This window comes from Dromaius novaehollandiae, chromosome 3 (assembly GCF_036370855.1).
Source record: "Dromaius novaehollandiae isolate bDroNov1 chromosome 3, bDroNov1.hap1, whole genome shotgun sequence".
Lineage (NCBI taxonomy): Eukaryota > Metazoa > Chordata > Aves > Casuariiformes > Dromaiidae > Dromaius > Dromaius novaehollandiae.
Window position 1 is genome coordinate 47,008,286 of NC_088100.1, and position 25,297 is coordinate 47,033,582.

The 25,297-nt window shown below is 35.3% G+C and overlaps 1 protein-coding gene and 1 long non-coding RNA gene across 2 annotated transcripts in view; one reads left to right on the forward strand and one right to left on the reverse strand.

The window, feature by feature from the left end:
• The window catches only part of GRIK2 (glutamate ionotropic receptor kainate type subunit 2), a 438,669-nt gene that overhangs the window by 222,127 nt on the left and 191,245 nt on the right, over positions 1-25,297 (forward strand). Inside the window, exons 8-10 of the mRNA XM_064508825.1 lie at positions 4,681-4,824; positions 6,155-6,262; positions 11,188-11,301. Of these exons, the coding sequence (XP_064364895.1) occupies positions 4,681-4,824; positions 6,155-6,262; positions 11,188-11,301 (366 nt within the window). The remainder of the gene's footprint in view (positions 1-4,680; positions 4,825-6,154; positions 6,263-11,187; positions 11,302-25,297) is intronic.
• LOC135327847 (uncharacterized) lies at positions 1,956-24,532 on the reverse strand. The gene is made up of 4 exons (XR_010388309.1): positions 24,449-24,532; positions 21,420-21,546; positions 6,919-7,070; positions 1,956-3,921 (listed from the first exon to the last, which is right to left on the reverse strand). It is a non-coding gene; the product is annotated as an uncharacterized LOC135327847 (long non-coding RNA).

Below are 25,297 nucleotides of genomic sequence, written 5' to 3' on the forward strand. Positions count from 1 at the left end.
TGGTTAACTGGTACATCAAATTCTCATGTACCTGGCTGGAGATAAATGGAAATGTCATACAAAAAGATTTCTTTTTTGCTATTAAGGTTCATAAAAAAGTCATAATTTGATAATGTCATTAAATGTCAAATCTGCAACTTTTTTTAAACCTTGGTAGTTAATTAGGCAAAGATTTTTCCAAAAGCACCTAGTAAATTTGTTCAGTCATATATCAAATGTCATCAGTGTACTCTGATCTACTGTAAGTCTGAAGCTGGTGTGAAGATCATGATGCCTCTGTGCCATTAGGCTTGCGTTTATCTGTATGGCTGACTGTGAGCCATTCCTCTCACTTTGGGAAGGTCTTAAGATAGAGACCAAACTCTCAGGCTCCTGCTGTAGCGCATAAGCTGCTCATTTGGTTTTCACATTGCCAGCTGGTTCTTCTCTAACCTGCCAGCCATGCTTGAGGTCACTAAAAATCATACCTTTGGATGCTAGAAAAAGGGCAGAAAAACTTAGCAGAGAAGCAGCTAGTCAGTTCCATTATGTGGGGAAGATTTCTTCCTGACTGAGACCCAGGCTATAGTGGTTTTCTCATGCATCTACTTCTCCTGTCTAGGTTAAAAATCAATAAAAAATACTCCTCCGCTGCCCTTCACCCCACCCCTCAAAAACAAAACCCTTCCCTACAATACTGATCAACTAAGACATGACAAGTATGTGACAAAAATCACAGCATATTCCCAATGGAGTTTACCGTTTGCCTTCGACATCCCTGGAGGGGGTTGGGGATGAAGAAGAAAAAGACCATCTGTATGGGAAAGTGCAGAAGAATGTCGAGGAGATAGATGATGGAAGCTAGCCAGACCGTTCCGTGGGAAAAGGAGCATCAACAGGGCATGCTGACCCATAGTCACGTAGCTGAGCCTGTGCCAGGGTGGCGCTGCACCTGGGCTTTGAATCAGGAATAACAATGAGCTCAATAAGCTTACTGCGCATGTGTATGGTACATAAAAACTTCATCTAGTGCCACCCCCCCCCCCCCCCCGGTGTTTCTCACCCTGGACGCTCAGCAGTGCCAGGGATCCCTCGCTCTGTTATTGCCTCGATCGGGAAAATGCCGGGGAAGCCTGTGCCTCACCCTTACACCATCTCTTATTCTGAGGACGTCTGGGGAAAAGCAATAGATTCTTTCTCTAATAATAAACTCTCTCTCTACCTTCTCTACACTGAGTCTGGCTCCACCAGAGCCTTTCCACAGTGAAATGAGTGTCTGCATGAAATTTATTAGACAGCACTTAGCAAGTAGGACTCACCAGTGATTAGTGCTGTTATAGAAACACATGTAATTAGAAGAGGCAAACACAACAGCTACAGTAAGACAGGAGGTGGAGGAATGGCAGAACAGTATGAGAAGAAATGTGTAGTATCCAATGGAGTTTAGGATAAAAATCAAACATAAATATTGGTATTTTCTCTCTAGCCAAGACATATTGTAACGGAGATCACTTCTCTACCAATAGATGGAAAACATTTGCTTTTTGGTTTGGCAAATTCATCCAGTTGCTGTTTTTTTCCTTGTGTTTTAGTAATCCTTTCAGTCACTAGGATAGAGGGTATACTAGGTAATTTTGTAAATGCACAAATGCAGTGATAGGAAAAAGATAAGCTGTTGTTATCTCTGAGTGCTAAAATCTTTCTTGCTACTTCACACACTCAATTGAAAGAAAGACTTGTGGCCACAGCCATCTGTTATCTGTCATCTTTGCCACCTAAATAGATCTCATTTTATTTCAGTTCAACAGAAAACTTTTGTAGTTGCTGTAGGGTTTTTTTTTCTTTTCTTTTTTTTTTTTTTTTGGTGTGTGTGTGTGTGTGTAGATGTACTCATCACAGTGTAATAAGGAATATTTTAGATGAGTTTATTTATATTCAAAAAAGTCATCATAAGGTGTTCTGCTAAGACGGTGAAAACAAAAAAGGGGGTCCAAAACTGTACCAAGAAATATTTGTGAAATAAAACATAATCTTTAAAAAGTTTAGACAATTTAATGAGAAAGTATTAAATTCATTTTCAGTAAAAGTAATTTCTTGTATTATGTGTGCTTTAGTGAATGGCAACATTGTAGCAGGTTCCAGTTTGAAATTCAAGAAGAATTTCCTTTCACAAAGTTCCTACCTCTTCTTCCTTCCAGTCCGCCAATCTCTATTTAGATAAAGAATCCTAAAAATGTAATTAGAGACAGTTCCTCCCTGCACCCTAAACAGTCTGTTGCTGAAACCTGTAGCACGTTCTGTACCACAAAACATAGTTCCTATAGTGTGACTTAAGGAAAAGAAAGCTGTGCAAAGAGCAGCAAGAGACTAAAAAGCTTAGGAAGCCTAAGGCATAAGGGTGGAGAGCAAGGCCAATCATTATCAATTCCTGCTGTCTCTCAGATGAAAGGTAAAGAGACCAACCTGCAAATTCAAGCATGTACTTTATATTCTTCCCTGAGATCTGTGCTGTTTTTTTTTTTTTGCTCTTCCCTGAGATCTGTGCTGTTTTTTTTTTTTTTGCAATAAAATCGATGATTTTTCACCCAGAGAGGTGAGCAAAGTATTAAATCACTAAACCAATGTATTTTAAATATATGGTCTTATCTGTCTTTATTCAGTACAGAGATTTAAGCACACACTTAAGTTAATCTTACTGTAGAGGGAGGACTGTGGAATCTGAGCCTATGTAAATAATGGATTTATCTTGTAGCATCTAAAAATCAAAGAAGACATACAGATGCTAGCCAATGATTAGTATATGTTGTGCATGCTTATAAGAAGTGCAATCTGATTTAGAGTTATTGCCAGTGAAGCAGTATTCATCAGTCAAATATGAAGAATATTATCAGAATTCAAATTACTTCTAAACATGCAATGACTTTTTTAATGCTTTCACTTGAGTTGACTGTCTCATCATCATACAGATTTCCATCTCAGTGACTTAAAGAATTTGACAAAAAGCCATGATGTTGCTCTGCATCTGGCATAATGTCCATTTGATTCCAGTTAATGATTCATATCAGTTATATGTCTATATTTATATCTAAATAATCAGTTAATGCTGTTTTTGAATTTCTGGTTGCTTCTTAATGGTCTGCTTTTGCTAAAGTCTTCCAGCAATTCCCATTTCCTTTCATTGGTGCAAAGACTACAGTTTTAGAAATAAAGCTGATTTTAAAAAAAACCATACTGTTTGCCTTTCTGAGCCAGATTAATGTGTTGTACTTATTTTCTAGTTTCTTTAAGAAACTGTTGTCTGGACTCCAACTTCTGCCAAGTTCTACCACTAGAATATTAAGCTTCATATCACACTTACTCAGCATGTCATTCCAACTTCTGAGAGTTTCACTGCCTCCTTGTCAGATATCAGTTTGCCTTAAAAGCACTTTCATGCCTTAAAGATAAACAATTTGGCAGCAAAAGATTTTCTGACTGATTTGGAGTCTCTGGATAAGCTGCTTGGCATGTGAGATCATCAAAACCTATTGTACTGGCTATTTTAAAATTAGGATTTATTTCTGTTTGAATTTTGAAATCTCTCCTTGGGAGATCCATTTAAATGTAAACGTATATTTTCCCCTTTAACAGTAGCTTATGGCCAAAATGGTAGAACACTTTTGCATTTTTATGTTTAGTTTTATTGTAAAGTGCCTTGGGATGCATTTGCATGAAAGGCACTATATAAGCTCATTTTGTATTGCGTTGCATTGTATTGTGACAAGTGCAGTAATCTCCAGGTTTCCTATCCATTAAAGAACTAATTTCACAGCTCACTAATTATGTGAATGAGAAGGGGAAATAGGTCCTTTTTCTCTAAGGTATGCTGAGCAGATGGCATAGAGTTCGTTTCTACCAGATGAGTCCAAGGTCCTCTCTTGCTTTGGGTTCCAAGGCTTGCCCCTGTTTATCAAACAGAATAGGAAAGATACATGATTTTTTTCGTACAGCGTGACAGTATGTACTGAGAAGCAGTCTCAGTCCTGTGCTAATACAACATTAGTAAGCATGTACCCAGTCTAAACAGCCTATTTATTTAGGGTGGGACATGAACACAATCAAAATGAGTGCGCTTTATAATGCAGCTCTAATTTGCCTCCAATTTGTAGAAGATATCGATTAGGTCAGTCCTAGGGATTTAAACTGATGCCTTAAACAGTGATTAATGAATCAGTTAAGCACCTTTGGGACTGTATCTAGTCTGTAATTCTGAACCAGAAAAACATTAGTCTTTTATCCTGTGTACTTTTCTTCCTAGACAAGGTCTTGCTACCTTGCTAATCTATTTTTTTTTTCCTCCTCACTCATGGGAATAACTGATTTGACTCAAATGTGCATACAGTGATTTATATAGCCCCCTAACAAACTGCTTTTTTAAAAATAAACAAGTCATCAGAGATACCAGAGTATGCTGTGATCCTGAAAAACTGGTAATTGGGCCCTTACTTCAGGATCAAGAAGAGAAAAGCTGAGACTGAACATCCTGACATTTCTGTTGTAAGGCTTGGCAGTAAGGCTGTATTTGACAGTGCTATGCAAGCAGTTGTATCATTTTCTCCCTGCAGTGTAATGAACAGTGCTACTTTTTTCTTCCTCCTCTCACTGCTGGTCTGTCATATGCTTTCATTTTTGTTCATGGCATTGATTTCATTCTAATTTCAGACGGATGCAGCTCTAATGTATGATGCAGTTCATGTCGTGTCAGTGGCTGTCCAGCAGTTCCCACAGATGACTGTAAGCTCGCTACAGTGTAATCGGCACAAACCATGGCGCTTTGGGACCCGCTTTATGAGTCTCATTAAGGAGGTATGTGACCAATAAAATATGTTCTACTTTCTCACTTTCCTTTTTCCCCACTCCCATTTTCTTTTGTTCCCACTCTGCTTTAATTCAGCCTTTTTTTTTTCAGCAGGTGGGACTCTCTCAGCTTGTTATGTGTAAAGAGATTTGCAGGCAAGACAGCATTTATATTTGAAAACAGGTCCTTCTGAAGTATTAGTTGGAACAAAGTGTGTATTACAAAGAAACATAAAAGGGTGATGTAACATCATGATAAATAAAACTTTTTTTTTTGGTAGATTGCTGTGGGTTTATTCAGAATATTTGTGGCATAAAAGACAAAAAACGAAAACAAACTCCAAACCATAGACCTAACAATGAAAAATTCAGCACCCAAATACTGGTGTAGGTTCAAAGGGGCCGAGAATGAAGTTTACCACTTCTTTAATCTTCATTTGTTTGCTATGGTGAATTAATATATATGGCATATATCTCTTTGCACACTCTTTAGGTACTGCCTTCCATAAATGTCCTGATCTTGTATTATTAGCTTGCTGTAATTTGGTCTAAAAATTGATTTAAAGTGAAGCTAGTTTACTGTTTAGGTGATTTAAGGTGTTAAAGATCAATACCATATAGTACTCAAGTCTGTTGTACTGTAAGTAACTACCAGTATGGTAGTTCTCATTCTAGTTATGCAAAATTTTGTAGTAAAGATAAATATTTGTAGGGGAGCATAATACTGTTTTTAATACTGATTCCTTTAAAGATGATAATTTTGTCTTTCATATTTCCTCCTCTACTATAGTTTAAGAATCAAGTTAAGTTATAAAAAATTAGGATATTGCACTTTTAATAAAGTGCAATTCCTTAATAATAAGTAAGGAATCAGCTCTGGAAGACTGGCTCAGTGACCTCAATGTTTGCTGTCTCAGTATATTTTCAGGGGACTCAGCATCTTGTAAAGCTTAGTCCTTACTTGCATGAAATGTCCTAACAGAAAAATGAAATCCAGCATTTATGAGAGAGGGATTGGAGGTGAGGTGGAGGAACAAAAGTGGAAATCCATGAATGTTAGAGGAATGAAAATGAAACAGGTTTTTGTCTCATTTAGTAAAAAGAGTCTATTGGGTAACATGGAAAGCTGTTAAAAATTGTCTGTGAAGATTAAAGAAAGGTTGGTTTAATTAGCAAAAAGTAAATATGAAAATTTTTTTTTAATCTGCCACAAGGTAAATTATTTAGATAGAAAGAATGATTAATATTCCCATTTTGGCAGAAATAAAATTTATTCTTTTGAGGGGAGAAGAAAGGGAGTGATATTTATATAAGGAAATTGGTTTTTCTTTCTCCATAGGCCCATTGGGAAGGCCTCACAGGCAGGATAACTTTCAACAAAACTAATGGCTTAAGGACAGATTTTGATTTAGATGTGATCAGCCTCAAGGAAGAAGGTCTTGAAAAGGTATGTAGGATGTTTACCTGGAAAGTGATGTGAAACATTAAAACAAAAAACAACAAAAAAGCTTAAATTCTTTTCCCTGGATAAAAAAACATTTCTATACCATGTTACAGCAAAATCAAATTGTATATTGGGAATAAATTTGTGCTTTTATGAAGTTCATGTTTTAGAAATAATCTTGTTATAAAAACTCTTTTTTTCAAAAGAAGAGAGTAAAACTGAAACTTTAGGTTTGACAATTTAAGTGTTTTGTGTCATGTTTATCCTAGTGATGCCTTTGCAAGCTAGGATCTCATTACCATTAAAATTAAAGACATCTGGGTTTTCCTCTTACTATTATTGTGCATGTCCAACAGCTAATTATAAATGTCATTATTATGAAACAAGTTCCAAAAAATAAGTAGTAGCATTACTTCTATTATTCAGAAATACATGAGGCACAGGATCTATTGTTACTCTCCAGGTGGCTCATTGGTTCTGGATACTTTGGAAAATATGGCTATACACAAAGTGTTTGGTTTCAAAGGAAGTTCTTGGCCTATGAACCTTTTATGTAGAAGTCTTCATAGTATGTGGCTGTCTTCAGGGAAGGCCATACCAAAGGGATAAACATCATCTAATCCAGCCAAATTTTACAGTGTTAAATGATCTACACATACCTGCCAGCCTCATTCCTCTTCACGTATCAAGTTTTCCTCTGCAGAAATGGAAGTGCCATGCTAAGTTCCCAGGCACTCATAGTTGAATGTTTGGGACCAGAAAATTTGGAATATTTGGATTCAGAAAATTTGTCTTGAAACAGAAGACAGACCTGAGAGAGAGCACATTAGAGGAATGCTGAGAACAATTTGAAAAGCAAACTTTTTATAAGTACCTACTTCTTAAAGACACTTTGGGGGAACAATATTTAAAAAATGATTGCAGATGGTGCAAGCAGGTATTCATACTAGCACTGTAGATCATAGAAATAATATCCATCAGAAAAAATAAATAAGGAGTTTAATATGAACTTTTAAATTGAGATTCCATGTAAAGGCATTTTAATGTACAGGCTTTCAGTAACAATTTTTATGTGTTACATAAAACTGTACCCATTCTCAGCCCAATATCTGCCTTCAAAGAGAGAAGATTTCTAGTAAAAGCTGTTGTTCTGATGTCTGATGATTAGCAGCTCCTTAACTGTGTGCAGATTCTAAGATCCTTAGATTCAAGAAAACCTAGACAAGAATGAAAAGCTGGTCCTAGATTACTTACTAGATTAACAATAAGATACTTTGTCTTCACTTTATGTTGAGTTTAGGTTTAGTGGCGATTCCAATTCTATCATCTATCCTTATGTGTGAACCTATGTGTATTTGTTTTTTTCTTTACATTTTTTTAACTCGGGAAAAATCACATGATATAGAACAGAATGAAACAAAAGCTATTTTTCAGCAATTTTCCGTGGTTTAAAAAGGAACTGTAGTTCTCTTCTTGGAATACAAAGTTCCTATTTGTAAGTGGCACTAAAAAAAATTAAGGGAGCCTGACAGGCTCGCATGTCTTCTGATGTCAGATATTGTTCTACAGAGATGGAGTCAGAGATCCAAGGACTGAGAAGAGGCCCTTTTTGTGTAGCCTAATATTGGCTCTATATGAACTAAGGGTTCTGGGAGCATGTACCTGTCTTTGGCCTAGCTATATGACTCCATGATGATCTGAGGCCAGATCATTCTCCTCCTCTTCTCCTACCACCCTGCCGCGGAGGGGCAGTACAGGGGTCTGCAGGATGCCTCCGATTGTTACGGTCAGCGGACAAAGATTCTGGACATGCTGCAGTTTACATCCGCCCTGCAGTTTCTATTTAGCCATTGTGTCCAGCATTCTGTAAGCCCTTCATCTTCAGAAAAATTTTTATCAGGTATTGCTCCAAGGTAATATTGTCCCCACATAGGCAAAGAGAAACTTAGGGAAGTCACCATGCTGCAGGATTGCATTTCCTTTTTTTTCTTTATATAATTGAATAGAGAAGTTAATGTAAACAACATATTTTCCAAAAACCTATTTCTCCAATACCCATTTTAGGATATTATTTCTATTACTGGGAAAATTTCCAAAAAGCTCATAAGCTGTGAACTTGCTTTGGAACATTAAAGTAGGTGGTAACATTTCCAAAAATGTCCAGTGGCAAACTGTGATTGAAATTCTAAACTATTTTTATAAACATTCGGCAACAGAATGACAGTATAGAGTCTTCCCATGAGTATTCCATGAAGGGAGTAGTGAGCTTAAGGAAAAAAGAAAGTCTATAAAGCTGTGATTAGATTTGCAAAGCTACTTGTTTGTGTATGAGTAGAACAGGCACAACACAACCTATCTTCCTTCCTGGAAACAAAATTGGAAGAATAGATGACATAGGAGTAGCTAAATGAGTCAGTAGTGGCTGAAGAGTCTGAATGTGAATAAATGACAAAAGAGGAAAACTGAAGAAAATGAGGAAAGAAAGTCTCTGGAATCCAGGATGGCTTTAAGGACACTGGATGGCATATAAGAACCATCAAGCAGCATGGGTTTTCTGGAAAATAAAATTTTGACAATGTACTTAATTTCTTTTCTGGTAGAAATGCAAAATAAATAAATTAAAGAAATGCAGACAATGTAATATATTTGTATTTCAGTGACGTATTTGATACTGCTTTGCAATCTTACTAAAAAAAGAGTTGGCTTGGTTAGCTTTTCTGTGTTGACTGGAAATTGAGAGAACACTGGTGTAAAATACTGCAGAATGGATGCTCACTGGGCTAAAGGAATGGTGTCTGCCATCTGGATCTGTGTTACATCTGCTTTTATTTTGCTATCAGTATTGATACAAAAGTAGAAACACAAAAACATGTTAATCTAATTCTCAGCTGACAGTATATTAGGAGATATGAACCCCAGTGAAAATATAAAAATAAAATGAAAGGGTCTACAGAGATCAGAAATATGAGAAGGAGGTAGAATTCAACTGAAAATACAGTACTCTAAAAGACATAATAGAAAAACTTGGGAAACATTGATAATGAAAGATACATAAGAGGCAACAGGATAAATAGTTATAAAAGGATATGGCTTTTTAAAAACAACCAGCATGTTCTTGAGCTGTGTATACAGAAGCTCACAGAAAAAGAAGTTATTATTACTCCTTTCATGGTTCATTTTGGCTTTAAAGTGATGTGATGATATTAATTTTTCAACTAAATGTGCTAACAAGCTTTGGAAGGAGCAGTAAGAATTAGTTATTATGCACCAGAAAAAATTAGGAGTTAGGAAAGTGTTAGCAACGAATATTGGGAAATGTTGCAGAGATTCAGAGATACATGAGCAGAACCAGAGCAGTTTCTTTAGGGTATAGTGGTGTGAAATTAAGAAAAAGGAAAATTAAGGTCTATATTCATTAGATTGAAGTGGTTAAATAATGCTTGGGTCTTATAGGTTATTTTACTGAGAAAGAGAAATCAGTGCTGAGGAAAAATGTCTTTGAAGAAAACTTGTTTATGCTGAAAGAATATAAAGCCTCCTTTTCCTGAATTCAGGAGTAATCCTCTAACCCTACAGCACGGCACTTCTGAGTAGAGAGAATACATTCTAGCCAGACCTTTCATTTAAAAGAGCTCTCTCAAAGTTTTTTTGAAGTCATCTAGTTCAAATTGTGCTGAATCTCTCTCCATTGCACTCTCCCTCTCTTTCTTTCACAGTCTCTTTCCCTCCCTCTCTCTCTGCAACTCTATCTTTCTCTGTCTTTATCCCCTCCTCACTATCTCTCCCCTCCTTCTTTCCCCCTGCTATCCCTTCTCCCTTTCCCCTGCTTCCCCCTTTCCTCAGTTTTAGAGATGTAACTCTTTCAATTCAACCCATACTGAGTTGCATCCTGGGCTGACTTGGAAGCTATGTGGTAACAAGTCACTTAAAAGTATAGAAACAGTTCCTCAGGAATCACTTTGAAAGGTTTAGATGTTAAAAAAAACCTGTGTGCACTTGTATAATATAAATAAGTAACCTAGTAAATAAATAAATGTCATTAATTAAACATGCTACCTCACAGAATTATGTAATTACTGTCCTGATTCAGATTTAAATAATCTTCAATTTATAGCAAGGATGTTGCTCACAATTTGAAGTGATTTTTAATCTAAATTTGTTTCTAAAAGCAAAAAGAAAGGGACTGAGGGTTTTTTCTTCTTTAGCCAAAAAATTCTGATGTCTAAAGATGGATTGTTGTGTTTATTGCCTGCCAGTTTTAGTTTCATAGTAATGAAATTGAGGTTGAATGATGTAAGCCTAAGACCCATTACTTATTACAGAGTATGTAACATTGTCCTTGACCTGAACCTTAAAGCATAACCCTGGACCTTCTTACTTAGATGAAAATCCTATTGACTTTACTGGAATAAGAAATTCAAGGTACAGAATGTCAAAAGATATATGTATTGAACATTTGTCAAGAAATCAATTAAGTTATTACACTTAATCTACTTTCAGTCTTCCCCATTACATTTTCCCCCAAACATCTTTTTGCCCTTCTGCTCTTTCTGATGAGAGAAAGAATAAATACTTATGTAGAGAAGATGCTCTGTGCTCTGCACATGAATTTCCACCTAACTATTACGTTATCATCAGATGTGGTTTATTTTGAAGAACAAAAGTTTAAATGGAAAAAATTAAGTATTCAGGGTGACTTTAGACATTCTTTGCATCATTTTCCCCCAAAAGTCACACTTCACCAAACACACTTTGAAATATAGTGGATCATATTTTGAACAAGCAGACTTTAAATATAATGACAGAGGATAATGGAGCAGGGGCAAATAGTAAGTGGTAGCAATCTTAACTTCTTCCTTCTGGTATTCTTTCCTAGATGTTGAAATATAACTAATGGACAATTTACATAGTAACATACTGTTTTATAGATTGGAACTTGGGATCCAGCAAGTGGCCTTAACATGACAGAGAATCAGAAAGGAAAACCAGCAAACATCACAGATTCCCTGTCCAATCGCTCATTAATTGTTACCACCATCTTGGTAAGCAATGACATTTGCATTTCCAGAAATACAGTTTTACATGGAAGTTAATAGAATAAGGTATACTAATTACAACAGTAATGAACAGTTTGTAATATATATTACAGTTACTTAGCAATTACTGTGTCATGAATGAACTACAGTTGTTAACTTAGTCATTGGGTATTTATTCTCATCTAAATTGTAAGTAAATTATTCTAATTTTGATGGTATCTCAGTTGATTAGTAATTTCAGTTTGCTTATTATCGACTAAAATCTTTGGATCCTTGACAAAGCAGTTGAGTTCAGCACCATATAAGAGGACAAAAGGTGTTTGATTCAAATGAAGTGGTCTGGTTATTAGCCTGAAGATTATAGTTGGCAAAATTTATTGCTTTCATTTGCTAGTCTAGCACCATGCTATTACTTTCATGGAAAGTAGGATGTATTTACCATTTATTTTCATCAGAGTTATTACTTGATTATCACCTTGAAATTTTTAATCAAATAGAAATGTAATTTAGTAATCATTTGAACTAGATCAGAAGAAACATTTTAAGCAACTTCTTTTTCATTACCTTGTTGACAAATTCACAATGGTGGGTGAGGTATTAGTGATTTTTTCTAATTACATATACTTAGTTATATAAAAATGAGTGTTCAGTAATTTCCTCACAATCATTTCAAAATAGTAATTTTAATTTCAACACAAATTAAAAGCTTGCCAGAAGTGCATCTGCTGTGAGACTACCACATGATTTTTTAGATATCTAAAAATAATTCACTTTCCAATAGTTTTAACAAGAAGTTTTTAGCTACTAAGCTTTATTTTAATATTTCAAACTAGAATGAATCATCATAGGTACAGAGATAGAAATGCTAGTGTACTTCTAGCTGTTGTTAGGTTAGAAGCACGCTGGCATTAGGTGTATTCTAAGCCACAGAATTTCACCCAGTAAGTTGAACTATAGCATAAAGTCTGTTTTTATATGAAAATTCACAAGCTGTAGAAAGTCTTCTGACATTCTTTGTTTCATTTATTCCATTCATTAAAAATATATAACTGTTACATAATTAGAACATGTCCAACTTTCACTTTCAGCCACAAGTTCTTTCTATATTAAGAGCAGCAGAGTTTTACACAACTTCTTCTTTTACAGGTAATTATAGATTGGAGATGTACCTTCTCTCGAATTTCTTTTTTGTAAAATTTAAATCTACCTCTTATATTCACTTGCAGTAGAGGCATGTTTTCTAGAGTTCGAGTCTGTCTTTCATTTCTTCCCAGTGCTCTGCTAGGTTTTTCAAATCCTGTGGATGTCAGAACTGGTGCAGTGCTAAGTGTCTTACTAATTCCATTTGAAACCTGTATTCCTGTTATATTGTATTCAGGTATTCTGCCTGGGCTTTTTCTCGAAACATCCCACTGACAGCTCATAACTGTGTTTCACTTTGTTCCTGATTGCTTCCCCGGGTTACTGTTTTCCAGAATATAGTCATATCCAATTATTATGAACTATATTCCTGTTCTTAGATTCCTTGTGTTTAGATATATGAGCATTACTGCTAACTTTGTTTTATCTAGTGATTGATCTCTATTCGTTACCTGTTCCCTTCATTACTCATTACTCATTAGTCATCCAGTCTTGAGTTGTCTGCACACTTAGTTGGCAATCATTTATACTTTCTTCCAGACTAGTGGTAACAGTACTGGGACAAGAATCAATCCCTGCAAGAAGCCGTAAGAAAAAACTCTCCATAACATAGAATGGTTCATTAATACCTGTGTTTTGACATCTACCTATTAGTGAGGTTTTAATCCATATAACTGTATGTATCAGATATTCTGTAGTGATATTTATACTGATATGTTTTTATTTGAATTATTTATTTCAAGAAAAGGTAAGCTGCAAAAATGTAAGTAGTAGCTCTGTTATTGAGGACTGAATTTGCACTGATCGCACTCACAAAAGTAGGTCCCTAAGATTTATGATAGAGAGCAACTGCTCTCTGTAGTCAAGGATATGATTTTCTTGATAGATAACTTTCAGTTAGTAGTATTTTGTAGGCATCTGTCCTCTTTGCACATTCCTGGGTGGAATTACTAAATATAAGAAATGTGAGGACATTCAAATAGATATTTCTAGTTGCTCACTTGCAACTACCTTCAGCTATTGTTCGGTAAAAGTTTTTGCATTTGCAGTAGCTGTTTTCAAATTTAAAGTCATGATAAGAGTAGTATCAGAATAATGAAATGAATGAAAAAATGTTTTGGTGCAGAAAACATGCACTGGCTTACTTTTGCAACTCTATCTTTTTGTGCTTGATATGTTTCTATGGGGCAGAAAGCAAATTACTGAATTTTCATTTTGTGGCAAAGCAAGGGATCTATGAGGGGAATCAATGTACAAAGGTGCAGCTCTTAGAAACAAGTTTTTTTCTTCATCACCTTTCTCTTCTCTCCTTTTTCATTCAGAAAAATATTTTTTAAAAGGCAGTTCTCTCACTTAAGCTGTTCACATGATTTTTCCATGGTGTATTTACACTTTAGCATTTCCCTGCAATAGCCTGTAATATACTGTCAGCCATAGAATCTTAATTAGTTTTCTCTATAGTCATCTCTAACACTTACTTTTGTTTCAAAGACCCCAGTTTTTGTTTTTGATTCAGCCTTCTGAACAGTATCCTCTTCCTTCTTTATATTGTGATCATGAAGATCTTTGAAAATGGTGACCATACCTACTTATGTCCATGTCTACTGAAGAAAGTGTATTGATAGGCAAAATAATAATAAATAACTTGGAATTCATAAATTCGTCTACTCCAAATAAAGAGGGACTTACGTGGTCGTTCTGCCTTGACTTCTGCATAGTACAGGCTGTAGGAAACAAGATGAAAGATTGTTCCTTGCCTTGGGAACCATTCATCAGCTGTGTTACTGGATGGGGTTGGGGTTCCCAGGATATTTGCACTTCTCAGAAGTCTAATGGCATAAAATCTTGGTGAAAAGGTCTGTATCTCTTCCAAGATCTGGTTCCATAGCAGCCCAAAGTACACACCACACAAGTCTGATGGGATGATGGTCAGCTTGTGATTTTTGGGAACATTTGAAAAATAAATTAAAACAGCAACAAAAAAAATTCAAACCTTTTCTGATGATAGCTTTGGGTATCTCCTTCTTTTTGACACAATTATTCTGTTCGCAGATTAATGTCAACTGCATCTGAACTTCAGAATTTCTTACAGAATTAAAATTCCACATTCTGAGCATTCCACTGCTAAAAAAAGTACCAGAATTGTCTAGTTCATTGCTAAGGGATTCTTATACCTGCTAAATTGACTTAGTTTTGCAATCTATCAGAACTCTAAAATTATTTTGCTCTTTATGTTGTATATAGAGATCTAAAATGTCTTTGTTCTAGTGCATATTCTACCTTTATTTTGGAAAAGTAAAGCTTGACTTTGAAAGCTTTTTAACTTTGTAATTCAACTTTCATATTTATAAGAGTGTGTGTATGGCATTCGTTTGCTTATGCTAAATTGCATACCAGCCTGTTCATCTTTTCATATAGTTTCATTTCTCCTGTTTTAGTTGAAATGGATGCTCCTTCCCAGTCCTTGTGGCTTCCCGATGGTTTTTCTGTGCTTCGTATCTGCCCACATCAAAGCTTTGTAAAGCTCCCAGTTGTCAAGTTTAACTTTTTCAAGATATATGTGAAAGTTACAAAAAGTCCGTGATAACCTCCTATTTAGCAGTGTTTTTGTTACTTCACTTTTGAAATGTGAAAACCTTCTTTAATTAAACTTCTCTAAAATAACCTCTGTGTATTTTGGAAGAAGAAAAAACGTAGTGCATTTTCAAAGCAATCTATCTTTGTTAAAAAAAAAAATCTTCCTTACCCTGAGTTTTATTTATAAATATTACTTTTTCAAATGAGCTCAAATCTACTGCCATATAAATGCCATCTCATTTTCAAAATAAATATAGATATAAAATAAAGCAAAATGCCAAGTTTATTGCAGCTTTTTTTTCAATTTTTTAAGATATGTAAAGTTTTTCATTTTTATATGAATACTTTCTGTCTCTTTCTTTTGGATTCAAATAATATTTAAAGTGGGAGTCTATGATTTACTTACTCCCAGATTTTAAATAGGTATATAGAACAACCTTTTTCTATAACTTTATGAAAATGTCTCTCCTATATCTCAGGCACAGAATTGCAGATTTGTAATCTTTGTCTTTTTCATTTTTATAGTATATTTTGAGGAGAGATATCTGATACAGGCTTTGCTCTTCATTTGCTCTTCATGCTCTTCATCAGTTAATGTTGCATGATTCTATGATGATCAGACAACCTCTAGATTTTGAGATATTGGTAACTACAATAATACTTGGTATCTACTGATGTTTTAATCCTAAGCAATTATTTATCTCTCATAAATCTATTTTAATTGTTTGTATCATCAGGAAATAGTTGAATCTATTTAGTCTTGCAGAAAAACTGTAAATTTGACATTTTATATTTTTGGTTTAGTCCGATACGACACCTGATTCTTCTTTGAATCTAAGGGAATATGCAATTCCTTATTTGCCAGCTTTAATACTTTACTTATCCCTTTTTATATACTTGTCTCCTCATATGTGCCTATATACCTCTCTCAGATTTCTCATACCCGTTTTAACATCCAAAGTCTATAGCCTCTTCTTTCTGAATCCATTCTGTCTCAGCTCCACTCCTCCATCTTCAGCCACAAATGCAGACTTTAAAATTCACTGAATTCCTGAAGAAGTAGCTGAAATGCACAGCAAACCACTTTAACGTATTTAAGAAATTTTCCAGTGAGAGAGATGTTAGCTTCCTTTAAAGTTTATAGTGCTCGAAATGCAAAAATGTTAAGTTAAACATCATTCTTGTCCAGAAACCAATCATAGCGTCTGTGTACCCCAATAACATCTAGTGCCTTCAGACTTGCAAGGTCTCCGACGTGCACATCCACAGTGCTTGTTTCTATTTCAGACGTAATGTTCAGTAAAACTTTTAGGAAAAAATAGATGAAGTTTGAAGGATGCCATGATAAATGAATGAGTGCAGTAAAATCAGCACAAATTACAGTAAGTTTGACTTAGCAGAAGAAGGTCAACAAAGCTATTTTTCTCCAGTGCTGGGTGCAAGCAGAAGGTAGAATGTCCATGTAGCTAAATCTCTGAATAATGACTGAGAAGTACTTTCTTTGGTCTCCAAGTTTACAGTATCATCTCTAACAGCTTTTCTCAATTACTTCTCTAGTGCTTCAATTCCCTTCTACTGAAATGTTAGTACTAAAAATGTGGTGTTAGATAATGACAAGGATCAGTTTATAACTCCTTCTGAAGGAGTCAGGATTTGTACTGATGAGCACCAAGGGCAATCATTCTAGGAAAATGCTTGCTGCATTTGTTGAATGCCTTGGGTTTGGGTTTGTTATTTTTCCCCACAGTCTTCTGAAAATTTGTTTAAGATTCATCATAACAACAGACTGTTTTGCTTTCCATTATAATAAGCCCTAATAATATCTTTGATACTCTTTTTGTACACGAAGGCAGTATGATTCAGTTTAGCTGAAAAGTAGATTAGTGCAGTCTGCAGTGTGCAACACTTTAATGATTGCACATTTTGTGGTTTATTCAGTGAAGTAGTTTTGCTTAAAGTAGAAATTCACTCATACATAATTTGCTTTACTGGAATGGAAACTTAGTACACTTTCCTGGGATGCAGCTGAATTAATTTACAATCTGGCCAAAGTTAAAAGTAAACTGTGGGAGAATAAGGAAAAGTATTTTATTTGAGAGCCTGGCAAAATGAGGAGCGAAACTGCAGAATAGAATAGCTATAGCTTCCATTCTTCAGGCCGTGATTTATAAAAACATAATTATGACTATATATTTCATGATCCAATAGGTCGCACTAGGGAGTCTTCTGGGAAGTATCTTAAAAGGTGGCAAATAAAGATATTCATAATGAATTTCTCTCAGAGACAGTGTCACGGAGTAAGCCTGCTTTGCTGTTTTCTTGTCTCTGGCCTTAATATCTTCTAGTAGAATATCTTGCCTTAAATGACTAGTGAGATGTCTGAGTAATACATTACATTGTTTTGATTGATTGTAACTACTGCATTGCTTCACCTCTCCCACTTGAATTCTGACTGCCAACTGTGAAAGCCTATTGTGTATTCCTTACATTTGACATAAATGCTAATTAGATATGGCAGTCTTTTAACTCCAGTATCCCTGGTGAACAGAAGTTAATGACTAAAATTCCCTGTTTTAGCAGTGGCAGATTTTCAAGATGATTTTTCTCTTTTCATCATTAGGACTTCCACTTTTTTTGTTTTGCCTTTCCAATACTGATAGTAATATAAAAATTCTAGATGGTTTAACAGATTCATATGTCCATGTTAGAAATATTAATGAGCAATCTACAATTTAATAATTAGCCATAAAAATTAAAATCAGAATAACTTGGAAGGTTGAGTTTATTGTCATCATTTTTAATATTATCTCTTTGTAGTTGAAATATGATAAACACAACCCGTGGAATAATTCAAATAAGTGTTTCTTGTCCCAATGTGTTTGTAAAATAAACTATAGAGAATAGGGCAATGAAGTATCAGTTTAATTATCTATCTAAATTAACTATCAGTTAATTTGTACACTTCCACATCTGGATAGAATAAGTGGGATTTCATAGAAGTGGTAGTTGTATATTTGAAGTATTTAAACTAATCTGTAAAGTTACAATTTAATTTAATATATGGAAACTGTGGCATAATAATCTTTTTTTGTGCGTGATGCAACATAGGCATTAAAAATGAATACAAATATGTTTGCAAATAAAATCTATGAGACTGCATAATGGAAGAACTGCTATATAGATATTTTAAATGAAAAAAACCCCATGCTTTTGAAGATAGCACACTTGCTGAGTATCAAAGAAATGATTCAACTTAGAGAATCATTACAGGAATACCCATTCATGGAGGCTTAGTGCCTAAGTCAGAGGTAAACATTTTGATTATATAATCTGGCCTTTAATACAATACAATTGAAAGCTGACTCCTTCTTGTCACTTTTTTTTGAAATCTGTCCAGTTTTTCTCTTATTTGATTTTTGGACATCAGAAGTCTATATTCATGCCAAATGAACACTTTATGTAATCTGTCTACCCCTTGATGTAATCCTGTATCTTGCTCCCAAAACCCCTCTGAGCATGGTATATGACAAATGACTGTCTTCTGCTGATGATTCCATCTTCACTGTCACTGAAAGGAATCAGTGTGGGTAAAGTTCACCACAAAGCTGAGGTGACACCAGTTTATCAATAAGTCAAAATATCTTTAAGTATCAACATTATGTGTAGACTGGACAGGAAGTTTATATGAAAACAGCAGTTGTATTTGTCACTTGGGGGTCATAAAATTCTTGAATGAAATTTCATAATTTTTTATACTACTCAATATGTACTTTTCAAAAATTCATCCTCTATTTTCAGTTATAATTTCTAATCTACCCAGTACTTTAGTCTTCCTTGTGATCATATCTTCATTTGCAGTAATTTCAGTTAGCCTACTTTGCACTTCTCGTAAAAATGATTAATTGCATTTACTTTATCTGCATTCTCATATTTAGTACTTATTTGGCTTTTTCAAAGGATTCAGTTTGGGATTTTTTGGATTTTGGGGGGATATTCTCCAGTAAGCTGACCTGTTGAGCAAATTAAACTAAATAATTCTTTCTATCAAGGGCTCCCAGGGTAGATTTCTTTCTTTATGATTTTCATTATTGTTTCTAGATGTTTTCATTTAAAATTTTGAAATATACACTATTTGCTTGAGTCCAGCTTACCAAGATCTTTGTGCTTGTGTGATCTTTCCTCCTTATTACTTACTGTTTGACCAACATTGTGTCAACACAAAAATTTTCAGAAGTTTTTTTTTCTCACAGGACCATGTAAGAAAACAGGTTAGTGACAATTAAAAGAAAGTGCTGTTGAAAGAACCACAAATACATGCTAAGTGGACACCTATAAAGATTTGAAAACCTACAGGCATATATCTCTTCAGTAGGGATTCCCTAATTATCATTACACTTTAGGTTAGCCAGGTTTTAATGAATTTGCATATGTGTAAATTTCACTGCAAAATATTATACAGTACCAATTTAAGGATCTTACACAGCCATAATCAATCACTTAAATGTATAAGGAAGATACAGGATTAATTTGTATACATTACAAGAACTTTCTTTAATTCCTTTCTATTTTTATTATCAGATACTAAATTTTTTTGCTAATGTTCACTTCAAAGCTGGCTTGGCCTTCCATCAGTTTATATGTGAAATAAGTAATGAAGTTATGACAACTTTTATTTAAATTAGCACTGATTTTTGGTTCTGTAATCAATTCTTGTATATCTGTCAAGTTGAATCTGATAAAAAATATACTTTCAGTACTTCTGAGTTAGAATATTTTCATGTTTAGATTTTTTAAAATTATTTTAGGTTGTTTTAGTGGTGACTGCATAAGCTGTCCATTATGATTATATCAGTCTGATTTTTGCTTTATGTTGCACAGGATGTGTAGTAAAACTTGTATATTGTGTCTTATCATGTAACGTATCCTTTACAACGTTGATGAAGAATCTTTCAATTAATATTTGATATATAAACAAGAAGTACCATTCTGACAATATTTTGGCCAACTTGATCTTTTCTAAATAGTTAAAATAAGGTTTCACTATTCTAAGAATGCATGTCTTCCTCCTAGGTTTATGATCTGGATTCCAGTTCTTCTCATTTTTTACTTTGACAGTTATCATTCCTAAGTTTTCAATAAAAGAATTTCTCTACCTCACATCCTCTATAGACTTGATTAATTTTCTTCTCATTTTGTACTGAACAAGTGCTTATTTCTTTCTAGTCAGCTAGACTTAGGGCTAGTCAGCTACTGTCACAGATAGTTGATTTTCCTTGTACTGAATGAGATCAAGGCCGCATAAACTAGATGTCTTTCCAACTAGCCATAAGCCAGTGTTTCATGGAACAAGATCATTTTGTATTATTTGACTTTTTGAGTCAGCAGAATTTACCGTCTCTCATTTACCTTCTTTCACTGGACTAGAATAATCTCTCAGAATAACACCCTATCCCTTTGCAATTCTCTAAAGTCTGTAAGATATTCTGCAAAGTATCATGGAGTCCTGTTTGTTTGACTTTAAAGACTATTAAGATATAGAATAACATTTCTGGAAAGGAAAGACTCCATCCTGCTGTGTAAGTGCTCCATATAGAATTTATAATTTTTTGGAAGAAAACAGCCCCAGAAGTATTTTCTAACTTCCTTTATACGCTTTGGAGATCTCTTTGCAAGTGTGTTGGGTTTTCTTGAGTGTTAGGCTGAACAGCTGTCTGCAAATGTCTTGGTTGCATTCTTTATTTCCCTTGACCTACTGGTTCTTAAAATGCAGTGCTGATACATTTTCCATGGGATATACTAATGACTTGCAGCAATATGGAATTCACTTACTTCTCTAGTAATTGTGGCCTTCCACTGTGGTCTTTCTATAGATATATTACAGGCTGATTTTTAAAATATCTCTATATCTCTATATATTCATATATTTGTAGTGGTGATTACAGCTTCCAAGCCTACTCTCTGATTTATGGTGTTTTTGATTTTTCATTAGCACCCACTCCTTTACTTCTTCAGTGGGGATTGATGGATCTAAAGTAATGATCTTTTCTTATTCTGGCTAAGATCTCTTCAGCTCATCTGATGTTACAGAGTGCTTTTATGCTAGTTCTATTAGAATTAATTTTTTTCCTTTGCATGATCCAACTTGCGCTCCATGTAAGGTCCCTATAGGCAGGAAAAAAGAAAAGTCATTCAGTCTTTGATAGTTGTGACTGCTGTTTCATAACTGGTTATAATGGTTTTTGCACTTGTAAAACAAATGTCCCATTCACCCTTGTTGTACCCAAATTACAGCCACGCTTAAAGGACAGGATACTAGAGCAGATGCAGTGTGACAGGTGTAGTTCCCTCTAATGTTACTAAGGTGATACTTACATATGTAGACTATGTAGGATAACAGTTCTGCATACCTGTTTGGGAAGCTGTGGCATTCACACAACCAGTCATTTTTGAGGCAGTCCGGTATGCAATGTGAAGATGGCTAGCAGTCATGGGCAGCTTCAGTAGGCTGACACACAGGATCAAGTTGTGTGACCCCTGTACAAGGAGTGGTTAATTTCTTTCTTGTCATTGAAATTTCATTCAACACAGCAAAGATTCATTAGAAGAGTATGGGTCTATTATACTTTTGCACTGTTTGTTATTAATAACTAATTATGGCAATGTTACTGGTACCTTATTGGAATTGTTTACTTAAATCTGCTCTCTTCAGCTTGCAACACCCTCTAGACTGTCTCTAAAATGACCTTTTAAATGACTTCTGTTCATCAGTAACTGGCTTGCAGTTGATTCCTGGCAAGAATGATAAGCTTGAAGAAGCTAGATAACTTGGCAGAAATTTGCTAAAAGTCATAAAGGCAGCTCATACTAGGAAGATCTATTCATAATATTCACATGTTGAAGACTAACTGTCATAACAGTAATGGTACCATAACATCAAACTTTCAGTGTGTTATTGAGAGAACTGATGAACGTAATTGTGAGGACATATACAAGAGACATATTCCAACACTCTGAATTTTCTCTGTAGTGCTAAGTTTTTCCAGATTGTTCACCTGTATTGCACTGACAAAATATGCACACCCATGTGCAAAAGGATAATTACAAGCTCTTGTTTACAGAGTTAATTACCCAAATGGAGCATTTCAAACTATGAACAGTTTATGTGACTGTCTCCTGCAGGTGCAGTGGGTATGCTTAGCACTGAAAGAATGCATTTGTAGTATATCTCAGGCTTCTAATAAATTCCAGGATGAGTTATATTGTTGTACTGTTGTCTCAACCACTAGAGCTATTGGCAATTTATCTCCTGTGAAGAATCAAAATTTAAAGTTGTCTTTGCCCTTGGTATTTCTCTGAACCCTCCTATTTTAAAAGGAACTAGTTCTGTGAAGTCCTCTCATTCAGAAAAAAAACCTGTCTGTATGAACTATAACCAGTTGGAATCAAAACAGTGTTTGATTTCACTGACCATTTCTTCAGTTTAAACCTGGTAGTTCAGTATTAGAGGTATATACTGACAGCTGGAGGACTGTGCTGCATGTGTCAAAGCACAGACACATAGTGACGTTCCTCTGTATCTGGCTCTCCTTACTGCTACTGAAATAACACCTTTTCCAGTTCCTGCTTTTCTTAAAAAGTATTTATATTAAATACTATGAATTATCCAACTGTAGAATTAGTTATATGATAATATATATATGAACCTTTGAATATATGTAATTCAGATTTGCTTTGTGATTGCAAAAGGTTTATATGCTTTTATGGTATCTTAATTCTTGTGGGAAAATACCAACTTATCTAGCCTCCCAATTTCAGCTGTAAGCTAACAATAGCATAACTTTATTTGTCCTTATTCTTTTCATCTCTCTCCTTATTCTCAATGCCTTTATCTTTTTAATATGTTAAGTATTTCTATATGTATAAACTTAATTTAGGCAACCTTAATTGAGGTCCTATGAATACTATTACAATACTAGTTATAGTGTAAAATGAAAAGGAGAACTGAAAACGTGGCTAAATGACTTTCTATTCTACTCAAACTATGTGATTTCTTGTATTTTTTCTGATAAACTATTCTGATGTCGATATTCTTTAATGCTGTTTCCCATTTTCAATTCCACATGTCAAGAACAAGTTAAACTAGGGACAAGATTAATTTTGATTAAGAAAAGAGTTGTGTTTAAAGTGCAATAATTTGCCATCTGGTTGCTCTTACTTCAGGATAAGCATACCTGATAAATTAGAACTGAATCCTGTCAAAGCTAAGTAAGAAAATGCTCTACCTGGCAAACAAAAGCTGTGAAAAGAGAAAGCAAATGTTTTGGACAGTGGAAGACTGTGTAGAGAATTGAGCAGAGAGACCCAAAGGCAGCAGAAGCCACTAAGTAAGGGCATAGCATATGGATCTTGAAAGTAATAAGAGATTAATAATAACTCATTGGCCAGACTTTTCAGCAAAAGTTTCTTTTTTCCCCTTAACAGAATATTCTAAATATTAAACAGTAACATATAGGCTATTGTAGCCCTCATCCAAGCTGCTCAGAGTAAAGAATAATAAAAGAATATGGAGTTGGAACCATGAACTCTAGAAAGTGCTGCACGATGTTTTTGTAATAAAATATGAAAAGCATCAGCAGAACAGCTAAAGCAATTGAGGATTACTGTAATGATCTTCTGGGAAAATATGCAAGAATGATTAGAATTTTGCTGGATGGTTCAGTAAAGAAATGGAAAGGAGACACAAAAGCCATGAAAATATACATTGACAATTGTACTAATTCCCTGGTATCACACACGTTTAAATTCTGCTCCACGTAATTCACGATTGCACGGAATGGAAGACAGAAACAAAACTCTTGTAAAAAAAATGAGATAGATTGGTGCATGCGTGACTCAGGGTAAATACTTGAATAATTCAGAGAGCAAAAATCTTATGGAGTGAGGATTTTGTTGGCTACTTCAGCAGAATTTGATTTTGTCTGTATATTTATCTGTGGGGAATATGAACATGGTTGAGACTTCCAAAACTTCTCACTGAAATTAATGCAAATCTCTAGCATCAGCTATAAATAATTACTCATGCAGCAGGTTATAGCAAATAATTTTCTATTTACGCTGATATCATATAAATAATGGCACTTATGATTTGGAAAGAGCAGGAGTAACAATGAGGGTAGTTTGCTAGGAAAACTTTGAAAGAAGAGTAAATAGGCAATTGGATAAGTTCATCCCACATGGGCAGAAGACAGACGTCTCATTCCTGACATAAATCTGATCCTGGTAAAAGGGTGATCATTTCCTGGAAAAGAAAAATTTGCTGTCCTCAAACAGCAAGAAAGCCTAGCGTAAGGGTGAGGCGGGGACACCGCCTGGACTCCCAGCAGGGACGGATACACAAACACAAGGCATACGATGGTTGATATGGAGCATTTATTACCTCTGTGTCTGAACGGGGGTTCCCTGGCGTTTTCCCAGTCGAGGCAATAACAGAGCGGGGGATCCCTGGCACTGCTGAGTGTAGGTCCAGGGTGAGGAACACTGAGGGGGGGCACTAGATGAAGTTTTTATGTACCATACACATGCGCAGTAAGCATGTTGAGCTCATTGTTATTCCTGATTCAAAGCCCAGGTGCAGCGCCACCCTGGCACAGGCTCAGCTACGTGACTATGGGTCAACATGCCCTGTTGATGTTCCTTTTCCCACGGAACGGTCTGGCTAGCTTCCATCGTCTATCTCCTCGACATTCTTCCGCACTTTCCCATACACCTAGTAATATTAAAAACAAAAAATCCTGGGCACCTGGAGAAAACAAGATGTAATATTTGAAAATAAAGCAACAAGTCTCTTTCTCTCCCTGGTCAGTGTTAGACTGTGGCATGCCTTCCACTAACCCTGTTCCTGAATTATTGTCTGGATTTTCTGTCTTGACCTTGGACTTGGCTTTTCTCTTGTCTTGCCTGACTCTCAGTGGACTGCTGATAGGGCCTGTTGCCGTGACTCCTCTGCTGTGCTTGCTCAGCTCAGGAGCTGTGGAACTCTGCCCTGCCTGCCCGGCCTGCACTGTGGCTGCCATCGACTCCCAGCTCGCCCTGCCTTAGGGAGCAGCCCTGCTCTTGCTGATGTGCTGTTTCTGTGACTCGTTTTCAGCATTCTGTTTTCCTTTGTTATTGTTCTCAATTTTGTTACTTTATGGAAACTCCACTAAGATTTTCAGATATATGTTACTTTTTAATGTTTTTCCATGCATAGACATTATATAATATAATATTATATATATAGTATTTT